This window comes from Thalassophryne amazonica, chromosome 13 (assembly GCF_902500255.1).
Source record: "Thalassophryne amazonica chromosome 13, fThaAma1.1, whole genome shotgun sequence".
Taxonomy (NCBI): Eukaryota; Metazoa; Chordata; class Actinopteri; order Batrachoidiformes; family Batrachoididae; genus Thalassophryne; species Thalassophryne amazonica.
This window is the reverse complement of record NC_047115.1, coordinates 21,680,800-21,693,464: the sequence shown is the minus strand read 5'-3', so window position 1 is coordinate 21,693,464 and position 12,665 is coordinate 21,680,800. Positions and strand designations below refer to the sequence as shown.

At 50.2% G+C, this 12,665-nt stretch overlaps 1 protein-coding gene across 2 annotated transcripts in view; it reads left to right on the top strand.

Annotated features, from left to right (window-relative positions):
- The window catches only part of arid5b (AT-rich interaction domain 5B), a 230,280-nt gene that overhangs the window by 170,312 nt on the left and 47,303 nt on the right, over positions 1-12,665 (top strand). For both annotated transcript variants that reach the window (XM_034185396.1, XM_034185395.1), the window contains exon 6: positions 9,310-9,586. In XM_034185396.1, the coding sequence (XP_034041287.1) occupies positions 9,310-9,586 (277 nt within the window). The remainder of the gene's footprint in view (positions 1-9,309; positions 9,587-12,665) is intronic.

Here is a 12,665-nt window from a genome sequence, read left to right as displayed (position 1 = left end):
ACGAATACAGAATTTTGTATGTAGTCAATCTACAAAGGTGACGTGTGGGCAGGCTCAAGGATAGAAGACGTCTGTCCAGAGAGGAGCCGGAAGCCACACGATTTCCACTGCCACCGAACCCGGAGAATACTGGAGCCGCCAAGTCCCGAGTCCCCAGGTGGTCACCGTCTCCGGTTGTCGGATCTGGTACTGCTGGCAGGAAGCAGAAACAATCAAGGGTGGGTGTGAGCACACACCCAGCAAACAGTCAGCAAAACCAGCAGTTCTTCTCCAGGTGGGAAAAAACACCTCCACCTCAAACACAGTAACACAGTTGTGCAGAGCCTGAGAGCTACTTATCCATTTTGGCGTGATGGGTGAAGAGCGTGACTCCTACACAGTCCACAAAACCCAGCACCCAGCTGAAAGCAGTCAACAGGATCTCCTGCAAAAACTCAGAGAAAGAGATCACGTGCGTACGGCACAGTCAAACGGCTGAGAGTTTACCTTCTTGGCTTGAAGATATCTCGGCAGGGAGGTGGAGTTGCTGCCCGGCTTTTATGGAGATGATGATGAGGTGGTGATGAGTGACAGCTGTCAGGTGGTGATGAGAGACAACTGTCACTCCCGGCTGCTCCCGTGAGGCGGCTGCACCCTCTCATGCCTGAAGCCCGCACTTCAAGCAGGGCGCCCTCTGGTGGTGGGCCAGCAGTACCTCCTCTTCAGCGGCCCACACAACAGGACCCCCCCTCAACGGGCGCCTCCTGGCACCCGACCAGGCTTGTTGGGATGACGGGTGTAGAAGACAGCCAGGAGGGCCAGGTCCAGGATGAAGCTCCTCTTCACCCAGGAGCGTTCCTCAGGTCCATACACCTCCCAGTCCACCAAGTACTGGAACCCCCGGCCCATCCGACGGACGTCCAGGAGCCGGCGGACCATCCAAGCCGGCCCCCCGTCGATGATCCGGGCAGGAGGCGGCGTCGGTCCGGGAGCACAGAGGGGTGAGGTGTGGTGTGGTTTGAGTCTGGAGACGTGGAATACTGGGTGTATCCGCAGTGAAGCTGGGAGTTGGAGCTTCACTGCGGCCGACTGAGGACTTTGAGGATCCTGAAGGGTCCTATGTACCTGTCCTTCAGTTTCTGGGAGTCCACCTGGAGAGGGATGTCCTTTGTAGATAACCACACCTCCTGCCCGGGCTGGTATGCAGGGGCCGGGGAACGCCAGCGGTCTGCATGGGCCTTAGCCCTCGTCCGGGCCTTCAACAAGGCAGAACGGGCGGTGCGCCACACCCGACGGCATCTTCGCAGGTGGGCCTGGACTGAGGGCACACCCACCTCTCCCTCCACCACGGGAAACAATGGGGGCTGGTACCCCAGACACACCTCAAACGGGGAGAGGCCGGTGGCAGAAGACACCTGGCTGTTATGAGCATATTCGATCCAGGCCAGATGGGTGCTCCAGGCCGTCGGGTGCGCAGATGTCACACAGCGGAGGGTCTGTTCAAGTTCCTGGTTGGCCCGCTCTGCCTGTCCATTCGTCTGTGGGTGATACCCGGACGAGAGGCTCACGGTGGCCCCAGTTCTCTGCAGAAACTCCTCCAGACCTGTGAGGAGAACTGAAGACCATGATCCGAGACAATGTCAGTTGGTATCCCATGCAGACGGACGACGTGGTGGACCAGGAGGTCTGCGTCTCCTGGGCCGTTGGGAGCTTCGGGAGGGCCACGAAGTGGGCCGCCTTGGAGAATCGGTCCACTATTGTGAGGACGTTCATCATGCCCTGGGACGGCGGGAGGCCCGTGACAAAATCCAGGCCGATGTGGGACCAGGGGCGACGAGGCACCAGAAGCGGTTGAAGGAGTCCTTGAGTCTTAGTGTGGTCCGCCTTGCCCCTGGCACAGGTGGTACAGGCCTGGATATATTCCCGGATGTCGGCTTCCATAGATGCCCACCAGAAGCGCTGCCGGACCACTGCCACGGTTCTTCGCACCCCTGGGTGGCAGGAGAGCTTAGAACCGTGACAGAAGTCCAAGACCGCAGCCCTGGCTTCTGGTGGGACGTACAAACAGTTCTTCGGACCGGTTCCTGGGTCCGGGCTCCGTGCCAGGGCCTCCCGGATGGTCTTCTCCACGTCCCAGGTGAGGGTGGCCACGATAGTGGACTCAGGAATGAGGGGCTCCGGTGGATCCGACAGCCCTGTTTTGACTTCATCTTGTGTACCCGGGACAAGGCATCCGATCTCTGGTTCTTGGTCCCGGGGCGATAGGTGATCCGGAAGTCAAAACGTCCGAAGAACAGTGACCAGCGGGCTTGCCTGGGGTTCAGCCGCTTGGCGGTCCTGATATACTCCAGGTTCCGATGGACTGTGAAAACCGTGAATGGCTCCGAAGCTCCCTCCAACAAGTGTCTCCACTCCTCAAGAGCCTCTTTCACCGCAAGAAGTTCTCGATTGCCCACGTCATAGTTCCGTTCAGCCGGGGTCAACCTGCGAGAAAAGTAGGCACAAGGGTGAAGAACCTTATCGGACTCCCCGCTCTGGGACAGCACGGCTCCTATCCCTGAGTTAGAGGCATCCACTTCAACCACAAACTGGCGGCAAGGATCGGGCTGCACCAGAACTGGTGCAGTCGAAAACCGACGTTTCAACTCCCTAAACGCGGCTTCGCACCGATCCGACCAGGTGAAGGGGACTTTTGGGGAGGTCAGGGCTGTCAGGGGACTACTAACCTGACTGTAGCCCTTAATGAACCTCCTGTAGAAATTTGCAAAGCCGAGGAACAGTTGCAGTTTCCTACGGCTTGTGGGTTGGGGCCAATCTCTCACCGCCGCAACCTTGGCCAGATCAGGGGCGACGGAGTTGGAGGAGATGATGAACCCCAGGAAGGACAAAGAAGTGCGGTGGAACTCACACTTCTCGCCCTTCACAAACAGCCGGTTCTCCAACAACCACTGCAGGACCTGACATACATGCTGGACATGGGTCTCAGGATCCGGGGAAAAGATGAGCATATCGTCCAGATATACAAAGACAAATCGGTGCAGGAAGTCCCGCAAGACGTCATTAACCAAAGCTTGGAACGTCGTGGGGGCGTTAATGAGGCCGAACGGCATGACCAGGTACTCAAAGTGACCTAACGGGGTGTTAAATGCCATCTTCCACTTGTCTCCTTTCCGGATCTGAACCAGGTGATACGCATTACTAAGATCTAATTTGGTGAAAATTTGGGCTCCATACAGGGGCGTGAACACTGAATCCAACAGGGGCAAAGGGTATCGGTTGCGAACCGTAATCTTGTTCAGCCCTCTGTAATCAATGCATGGACGGAGTCCGCCGTCTTTCTTGCCCACAAAAACGAAACCAGCACCCATCGGGGAGGTGGAGTTCCGGATCAGCCCGGCAGCTAACGAGTCCCGGATGTAGGTCTCCATTGATTCGCGCTCAGGACGTGAGAGGTTGTACAGCCTGCTGGACGGGTACTCAGCGCCCGGGATCAAATCAATGGCACAATCGTACGAATGGTGTGGGGGAAGGGTGAGCGCCAGAGCTTTGCTGAAAACGTCAGCAAGATCGTGGTACTCGATCGGCACCACCGTCAGATTGGGGGGGACTTTAACCTCCTCATTAGCAATTAAACTGGGGGGAACCGAGGATCCTAAACACTCCCGGTGGCAGGTTTCGCTCCACTGAGCCACAACCCCAGACGGCCAATCAATTCGGGGATTGTGTTTTACCATCCACGGGAAGCCCAAAATCACGCGGGAGGTAGAAGGAGTAACAAAAAACTCAGTCTCCTCCCGATGATTCCCAGACACCACCAGAGTTACTGGTTGTGTCTCGTGTGTGATTAAAGGGAGAAGGGTGCCATCTAGCGCCCGCACCTTCAATGGCGAAGGAAGCGCCACCAGAGGGAGCCCTACCTCCCTTGCCCATCAGCTGTCCAGCAGATTCCCTTCTGACCCCATGTCCACCAGTGCTGGGGCTTGAAGGGTTAAATCCCTGCTCAGGATTGTAACTGGGAGACGTGTAGAAATACATGTATGTCCCACGTGAATGTCTTGGCCCACCCTTAACCCAGTTTTTAAGGGCGGGCTTTTGTGTTTAACCGCTTGGGGCAGTCTCTCTGCAGATGCTCACTTGAGCCGCAGAAAAAGCACTCCCCGTGGGCCAGTCTCCTCTGTCTGTTAGATGATCTTAATTTGGCCCTGCTCATGTCCATAGCATCGTCAGCAGGGGGAGCTGTTGCCACACGGAGCGCTGAAGCTGTGGAGCGTGGGGAGGGCGGAACCTTTTCGGACCCGGAAGGGAGAGGGACGGCGCATGCCCGGCCACGTCCTTCGTCTCGCTCCCGACGGCGTTCTTCTAACCGATTGTCTAATCATATAACTAGATCAATAAGCCCGTCCAAATCCCGTGGCTCATCCTTAGCCACCAGGTGCTCCTTCAGGACCGACGACAGTCCGTTTATGAAGGCGGCGCGGAGCGCAGTCGTATTCCAGCCGGACCTCGCAGCCGCGATGCGGAAGTCGACTGCATATTCAGCTGCGCTCCAACACCCCTGTCTCATAGACAGCAGCACGGTTGAAGCGGTCTCGCCTCTGTTAGGGTGATCAAACACCATTCTGAACTCCCTCACAAACCCAGTATAAGAGGTAAGGAGCCATGAATTCTGCTCCCAAAGCGCCGTAGCCCAAGCGCGTGCCTCACCTCGAAGCAAATTAATCACATAAGCCACCCTACTGGAGTCTGACGCGTACATCACGGGACGCTGTGCAAAGACGAGCGAACACTGCATCAAGAAGTCAGCACACGTCTCCACACGACCTCCGTACGGCTCTGAGGGACTTATGTATGCTTCAGGGGATGGTGGGGGGGGGGTCGTTGAATGACCAGTGGAACGTCTATATTCGGCACCGGGTCAGCAGGAGGAGGAGCTGCAGCAGCGCCCTGAGCGTGCACTTCCACCTGTGCGGTGAGAGCCTCCATCCTGCGGTTGAGGATGACATTCTGCTTGGTCATCAGATCCAACCGAGCAGTAAAGGCGGTGAGGATTTGCTGCAGCTCACCAATCACGCCTCCTGCAGACGCCTGTGCACCCTGCTCTCCCATTGGTTGTCCAACAGATGTTTGACGCCCCTCGGGATCCATGACGTTGGCCGAGATATCGTGTTGGGAAAGTGTAATGACACAGACCCACAACAGGGGGCGTAAATGAATGGACAATGAATGAGCCGAAAATACAACACTTTACTGTTGTGAATGTGCACAACAAAATACAGACGAATACAGAATTTTGTATGTAGTCAATCTACAAAGGTGACGTGTGGGCAGGCTCGAGGATAGAAGACGTCTGTCCAGAGAGGAGCCGGAACCCACACGATTTCCACCGCCACAGAACCCGGAGAATACTGGAGCCGCCAAGTCCCGAGTCCCCAGGTGGTCACTGTCTCCGGCTGTCGGATCTGGTACTGCTGGCAGGAAGCAGAAACAATCAAGGGTGGGTGTGAGCACACACCCAGAAAAAACACCTCCACCTCAAACACAGTAACACAGTTGTGCAGAGCCTGAGAGCTACTTATCCGTTTTGGCGTGAGGGGTGAAGAGCGTCACTCCTACACAGTCCACAAAACCCAGCACCCAGCTGAAAGCAGTCAACAGGATCTCCTGCAAAAACTCAGAGAAAGAGATCACGTGCGTACGGCACAGTCAAATGGCTGAGAGTTTACCTTCTTGGCTTGAAGATATCTCGGCAGGGAGGTGGAGTTGCTGCCCGGCTTTTATGGAGATGATGATGAGGTGGTGATGAGTGACAGCTGTCAGGTGGTGATGAGAGACAGCTGTCACCCCCGGCTGCTCCCGTGAGGCGGCTGCGCCCTCTCATGCCTGAAGCCCGCACTTCAGGCAGGGCGCCCTCTGGTGGTGGGCCAGCAGTACCTCCTCTTCAGCGGCCCACACAACATTTGGAGGTGGTTCCATCATGCTGTGGGGCTGTGTGGCCAGTGCAGGTACTGGGAATCTTGTTAAAGTTGAGGGTCACATAGATTCCAGTCACTGTCAGCAGATTCTTGAGAATAGTGTTCATGAATCAGTGATCTTTCAACCAGACAATGACCCTAAACACTGCTCAAAATCTACTAAGGCATTCATGCAGAGGAACAAGTACAATGTTCTGGAATGGCCATCTCAGTCCCCAGACCTGAATATTATTGAAAATCTGTGGTGTGATTTTAAGTGGGCTGTCCATGCTTGGAAACCAACAAACCTGAGATGTTTTGTAAAGAAGAATGCTCCAAAATACCTTCAACCAGAATCCAGACTCTCATTGGAAGCTATAGGAAGCATTTAGAGGCTGTTATTTCTGCAAAAGGAGGATCTACTAAATATTGATGTATTTTTTCTGTTGGGGTGCCCAAAGTTATGCACCTGTCTAATTTGGTTTAAAGAATTGTTGCACATTTTCTGTAAATCCTATAAACTTCATTTCACTTCTCAAATATCACTGTGTTTGTTATATGGTATATTTAACTGAAATTGCTGATCCAAACAACCAATGATTTATAAAGGAAAATCATGGAAATCATCAGAGGTGCCCAAACCTTTACATACAACTGTAGGATTTCCTCCATGCATGACTGCTTAACGGAACCGAAGTTCACTTGATTTGTTTCAGACCAGCATCTTTCACAGTGACATTCCTGTACCACTAGTTAGCATGCTAATGTCTCTTTAATGTGTCTCACCGTGTCCTCTGCATCTTCCTCTGTCACACCAACCACCTGCATGTCTTCCTTCAGCACATCCATAAACCTCCTCTTTGGCCTCCCTCTTCTCCTCCTGCCTGGTAGTTCTATCCTCAGCATCCTTCTTCCTATATATCCTGGGTCCTCTGCGCTTGTCCAAACCATCTCAATCTCCCCTCTCTGAATCTACAAACTGGTAGCCAAACTCCTTATCCCACTGAGGTAGCCGCTCTGCGTCAGTATTTCAGATTATGAAAAATAATAATGATAATAATTGATAATAACTGATAATAATTTTGAAATAAGTTATTATTATATTATCTGTTCTCAATGTATTAAAGCATGTTAAAAGCATTTAAAAGTATTTCAACAAATATATCTGGTATTTAAACAATCAGGTCAATTTCATCATCAAAAAAGTCATATCAAGTCAATTTTTTTTTCTTGAAAAATAATAAATTGATTATCAAAATTGTATTCTAATGATATGATTACCTTTTTTAAGATGCAGTGGCCTTGCTGCTCTGTGTGTACCTGATCTGGTCAGATCTCAGATTGAAGCAGAATCACTGCTGGTTAGTGCTTGGCTGGCAGATTTGGGAAAGCCAGGAACTGTGAGCCTGTTTCTCCATGGAGAACTGGAATTGGTGTCAGGAAGGGCATTGGGTGTAAAACAAATCCCTTTGTGGATCTATACTGGGTTTGCTGTAGCAACCAGGAGCAGCTGAAACACATACACACACACCAAAGATTTTTCTCTTGATCTCAGACTTTCCAAATTACAACTACCAAACATGCGTCTAATAAAGCTATGATGAAAGCTTATCTCACTGACTAATACAGACTATATAGCATATGTACGTCCATTTAGCTTCTCCCTTGTTTATGCAACAGCAGAACTGAGGTAGATCATCATGTTAAATTGGCACAAGCTTTACCTGAGATGCACTTCCTGATGCAACTCCACATTACATGGAGAATGGGCAGAGGTGGCCTTGAACCAGGAACCTGCTGCACTGGAAACAAGCACACTTGCCACTTTTCCACCACCCCTAAGAGTGAAAATACTACTGCAACTAATGTTGACATTGACACCTGTTATAGCAGACCTGTGTGAGTGCTGTCTGTCCAGCAGATATCCAGCAAAACATTGTATGAAAATTGTCCTGATTTTATCTGGAGTTTTTCCCCAGCGGGACGTCTGATGGTCTTCAGTATATTTATACACTGTGTCTGCCACTGTCTGTTTTTCACACTTTCAAGTCACAATTGAAGGTCTGTTGCTCTGTCAGCTCCGCAATGCTAACACTAGCATATGTACAATATCAGTTTGCTTTGAGCCTCAAATGGCATGCTGGGAAACTACGTTTCGCAGTTTGTCATGGACCATGTCATAGCTGTCAGCTTCTGAGCACACTGTCACATGCACACGCATTGAATTCTAGGGACAAAAGTATCCATGCATTACATGAGGCAAAAGGCATGTTGCATCTTCTTTCTTCAAGAATATTTTGGGTTTTTTCTGTTACCACGTACGTATCACAACTATAACAGCATGATCACTGTAACATCATCTGAGCTAGAAGTTCTGCACAAGACTATCCTTGTCAATCTCCAGGTAACATGGGAACTGTGTTTGGATACAAGCTAGACCGCAATGCATTGCGCGACACTCAGAAGCTGACATCTCTGAAACGGTCCTCGGCTTCTTCTTGCTGGATTTTAACCCACTTGGGTCAAAATCGTAAATCGTTTGGAGAAAATGGGAATTTTAAGCATATTGGTGATAAAAGATTGTGAATCTTTTTATTTGAATACTAAGGAATATAATTGAGTTAAATTGTAAAAAATGAATCCAAAGGGACGACACCTTTAATCTTTATGCTGCGCTTGTTAAAAATAGGTCTTTTCTTTCTTTCTTACTCCACTGGTTTAATCTGTGATGGATCATTTGGAGCACACTTTGTCTTTCTGCCTTTTTGTTCCCTTGACCGCAGGAAAGTCATTTAGTCATTTTCAGCAAGTACAGCATGATCTCAGAGCGGAACACGCCACTTTCGCTTGTTTCCACTGCGTTTTCTAAAAGCACGAGGCAGGACTGTGACTGTAGAAAAATCACTCTGCCAACACCAAGGCGATATTACAATCTGAAGGAAATTCATGGTCGGCTGGTGTTACATTTTCACCCTGAAATCTGTGAGAAATCTTTGATTTTCCGCTGATTAATTTGCACATTTGTGAACATGTAAGCGCCACAATCGGGACATCGGTTGTAATGTTAAAAGTAAATAGGATGCTCTCCGTAAAAGCCCTTTCTCTGCTGTTATTCCAGTGACCTTGGAAAGTAAAATCAATATCATCACTTCTGTCTTCAAGCTAAAGCCGAGCTAATCGGTACCTAATCTGTGATGACGAGAAGAGCTGCCACATTGATAATCAATGAGCTTCTGCGTGTGTGGCCTGTAAAAATAAAAATAAAAATGATTGTTTGCACTTGGAGTAATCTGACATCATTTGGACGCTGTTCAGAATAAGTCGTTTCCATCCACAGTGACAGCGGCTGACTGCACTTGTAACTCTTATTTTATTGCAGGTTAAACCCAACTGTAAAGTGACGGTACCCAACGGAAAAATCACTCCAGCAGCCAAACACAAAGCGAACAGCCTCAGCAAGAAGTCCTCCGCCGAGGAGAAGGAGAGGGCGAAGGAGAAAGAAAAGGAAAAGGAGGAGAAGAGCGGGGAGGAAAAGAAAGAGGAGGAAACAGAGGAGAACAGAGCAGAGGAGCAGGCTTTCTTAGTAGCACTCTACAAGTACATGAAAGAGAGGGACACGCCCATCGAGAGGATCCCCTTCCTTGGCTTCAAACAGAGTGAGTAAAATGTTCTCTTTTTCCCTCACCGGCAGTGTTTAGACTCCATAATAAGGTTTGCACGGATCATTTTTTTATTATTATTTTAGAGATCTAGGGCAAAACACGATCATTAAGTCAGTGAAACTATTCAGAATTTCCCCCTTTTTGCAGGGGGAATTCTGCATTATTTAAACTCTGAGACTCTCGCAAAAAGAAACAGAAATATAGGTTTCACATGACAGTTTGGAGATCAGAATAAAACTGCAGTAGGCAGGAGAAACCCAATCTCTAACCACATGTTATCTTTGCTGCCCCCTGCTGTGATCACATGAGCAGCATTTAGCTGCTTTCCACCAAAGTAAAAAAAAAGGCAGATTTTTTCCCCCTCCAGCCTACTCTGAATATCATACGAACCGCTGCCACTATTATTATGCCCAAAATCCCCAACTGCTGTTACAGTGCAAAGAACACATTCAGCCTGCAGCAGTAATAAACTACAGGAATAATTATGGTGTGACTTATGGTTTGTATAAAACACGAGAACAGTGATTCCCAAAAGTGTGGGCTGTGGTCCCCTAGTTGGTCGTGAGAGCAAATATAAAATAAATAATAACTAATAGAAAAATATTATGTAAAATTTTGTAATAAAGATTAAAATCACCCAAAAATGTTTGACTCATTTAATACAATCAGAAATAATAGAAATAAAGCCACAGGACTTAAATTACTTTTTATTCTTCATTTATCTGGACAGGTTTATTGTCATACTACATGTGTTCTACACAGTTTGCACACCGAATGGTTTTTCTTTTTTTTTCACTCCAGATTCTTGCCATCATTTTGCTTCTGGTGGAGTAATGAGGGTTGAAACTTGATGTTTTAGTTGCCAAGCAACTGTGCAAATTATGTAATTCTGCATGGTTGAGGTTTTGGGTTCAGATTACAATAAGAGTTAGATTATAATTTTTATGAAACACTACAGAAGTTTGTAAATTTGAACAATACTTCCGCTTAGAGACCAATTTCTTAATGTGGTCACCCCAGTTCAGAATGAGAAAGTTATGCTATGCTATTGATGCTATAATGCTAACAACAGCTGGTTTCTTTTTCTGGGCTACTGTAGCGTGCCCACATACTCAGAGTGGCGACAACTAGTGGTTGTAAGCCATATTGTTTCCGAGCGTGATCTACTGGAGATAGCATTTACTGTGTTTGAGTGGAAACTCCACAGTCATACCTGCCTTATCGCCAATAAAGTTAATTTAAATCTAGAAGATACCTTTGAAAACTTTTTTTTTTTTTTTTAGTTGACCTCCTGTGGGTTCACCACCTGCAGAGGGGGCCATGGGGGTTGGTTGCAGAGAGGACTGGGTGGCGGTCGAGGGCAGGTGGCCCGGCGGCCCGGTCCGCGCTCACAGCCCCTGACTGTTGGGACATGGAATGTCACCTCACTGGGGGGGAAGGAGCCTGAGCTTGCGCGGGAGGTTGAGAGATACCGACTAGAGATAGTCGGGCTTACCTCCACGCACAGCTTGGGCTCTGGTACCCAACTCCTGGAGAGGGGCTGGACACTCCACTTTTCTGGCGTTGCCCACGGGGAGAGGCGGAGAGCTGGGGTCGCATTGCTTATTGCTCCCCAGCTCAGTCACCATGTGTTGGAATTCACTCCGGTGAACGAGAGGGTCGCGTCCCTACGCCTTCGGGTCAGGGACAGGTCTCTCACTGTTGTCTCGGCTTACTGGCCGAGCGGCAGTGCAGAGTACCCGACCTTCTTGGAGTCCCTGGGAGGGGTACAAGATAGTGCTCCGACTGGGGACTCCATTGTTCTCCTGGGAGATTTCCCCGATCTGAACCCGAGTGGTGTTCAGTTGTTGGACTTCTGTGCTAGTCACAATTTGTCCATCACGAACACCAAGTTCGAACACAAGTGCACGTGGCACCAGGACACCCTGAGCCGGAGGTCGATGATTGACTTTGTAGTCGTATCATCTGACCTTCGGCCACATGTCTCGGACACTCGAGTGAAGAGAGGGGCTGAGCTGTTGACCGATCACCACCTGGTGGTGAGTTGGATCCGCTGGGAGGGGAGGAAGCCAGTCAGACCTGGCAGGCCCAAACATATTGTGAGGGTTTGCTGGGAACGACTGGCGGAACCCTCTGTCAGTGAGGTCTTCAACTCCCACCTCCGGGAGAGCTTCTCCCAGATCCCGGGGGAGGTTGGAAACATGGAGTCCGAGTGGACCATGTTCTCCATGACTCGGGTCTGGGAGGAGTTTGGGGAGGCCATGGAGGAGGACTATCGGTCAGCCTCGAAGAATTTCTAGCAAACCGTCTGACGCCTCAGGAGGCGGGAGCAGCTCTCCACCAGCACTGTCTACGGTGCGGGTGGGGAGCTGTTGACCCTGACTGGGGATGTTGTTGGGCGGTGGAAGGAATTCTTCGAGGATCTCCTCAATCCCATCGTCACGTCTTCCAAAGAGGAAGCAGAGACTGGAGACTCAGAGGCAGACTCATCCATTAACCAGGCCGAAGTCACCGAGGTGGTTAGAAAGCTCCTCGGTGGCAGGGCTCCTGGGGTGGATGAAATCCGTCCTGAGTACCTTAAATCTCTGGATGTTGTGGAAATGTCTTGGCTGACACGCCTCTGCAACATCGCGTGGCGGTTGGGGACAGTGCCTCTGGATTGGCAGACCGGGGTGGTGGTCCCTCTGTTTAAGAAGGGGGACCGGAGGGTGTGTTCCAACTACAGGGGGATCACACTCCTCAGGCTCCCCGGTAAGGTCTATTCCAGAGTACTGGAGAGGAGAATTCGACCGATAGTCGAACCTCGGATTCAGAAGGAGCAATGTGGTTTTCGTCCTGGTCGCGGCACACTGGACCAGCTCTACACGCTCCATCGGGTGCTCGAGAGTTCATGGGAGTTTGCCCAACCAGTCCACATGTGCTTTGTGGATCTGGAAAAGGTGTTTGACCGTGTTCCTCGGGGCACCCTCTGGGGGGTGCGCCGGAGTACGGGGTCCGGGGTCCTTTGCTAAGGGCTATCCGGTCCCTGTACGACCGCAGCAGGAGCTTGGTTCGCATTGCTGGTAGTAAGTCA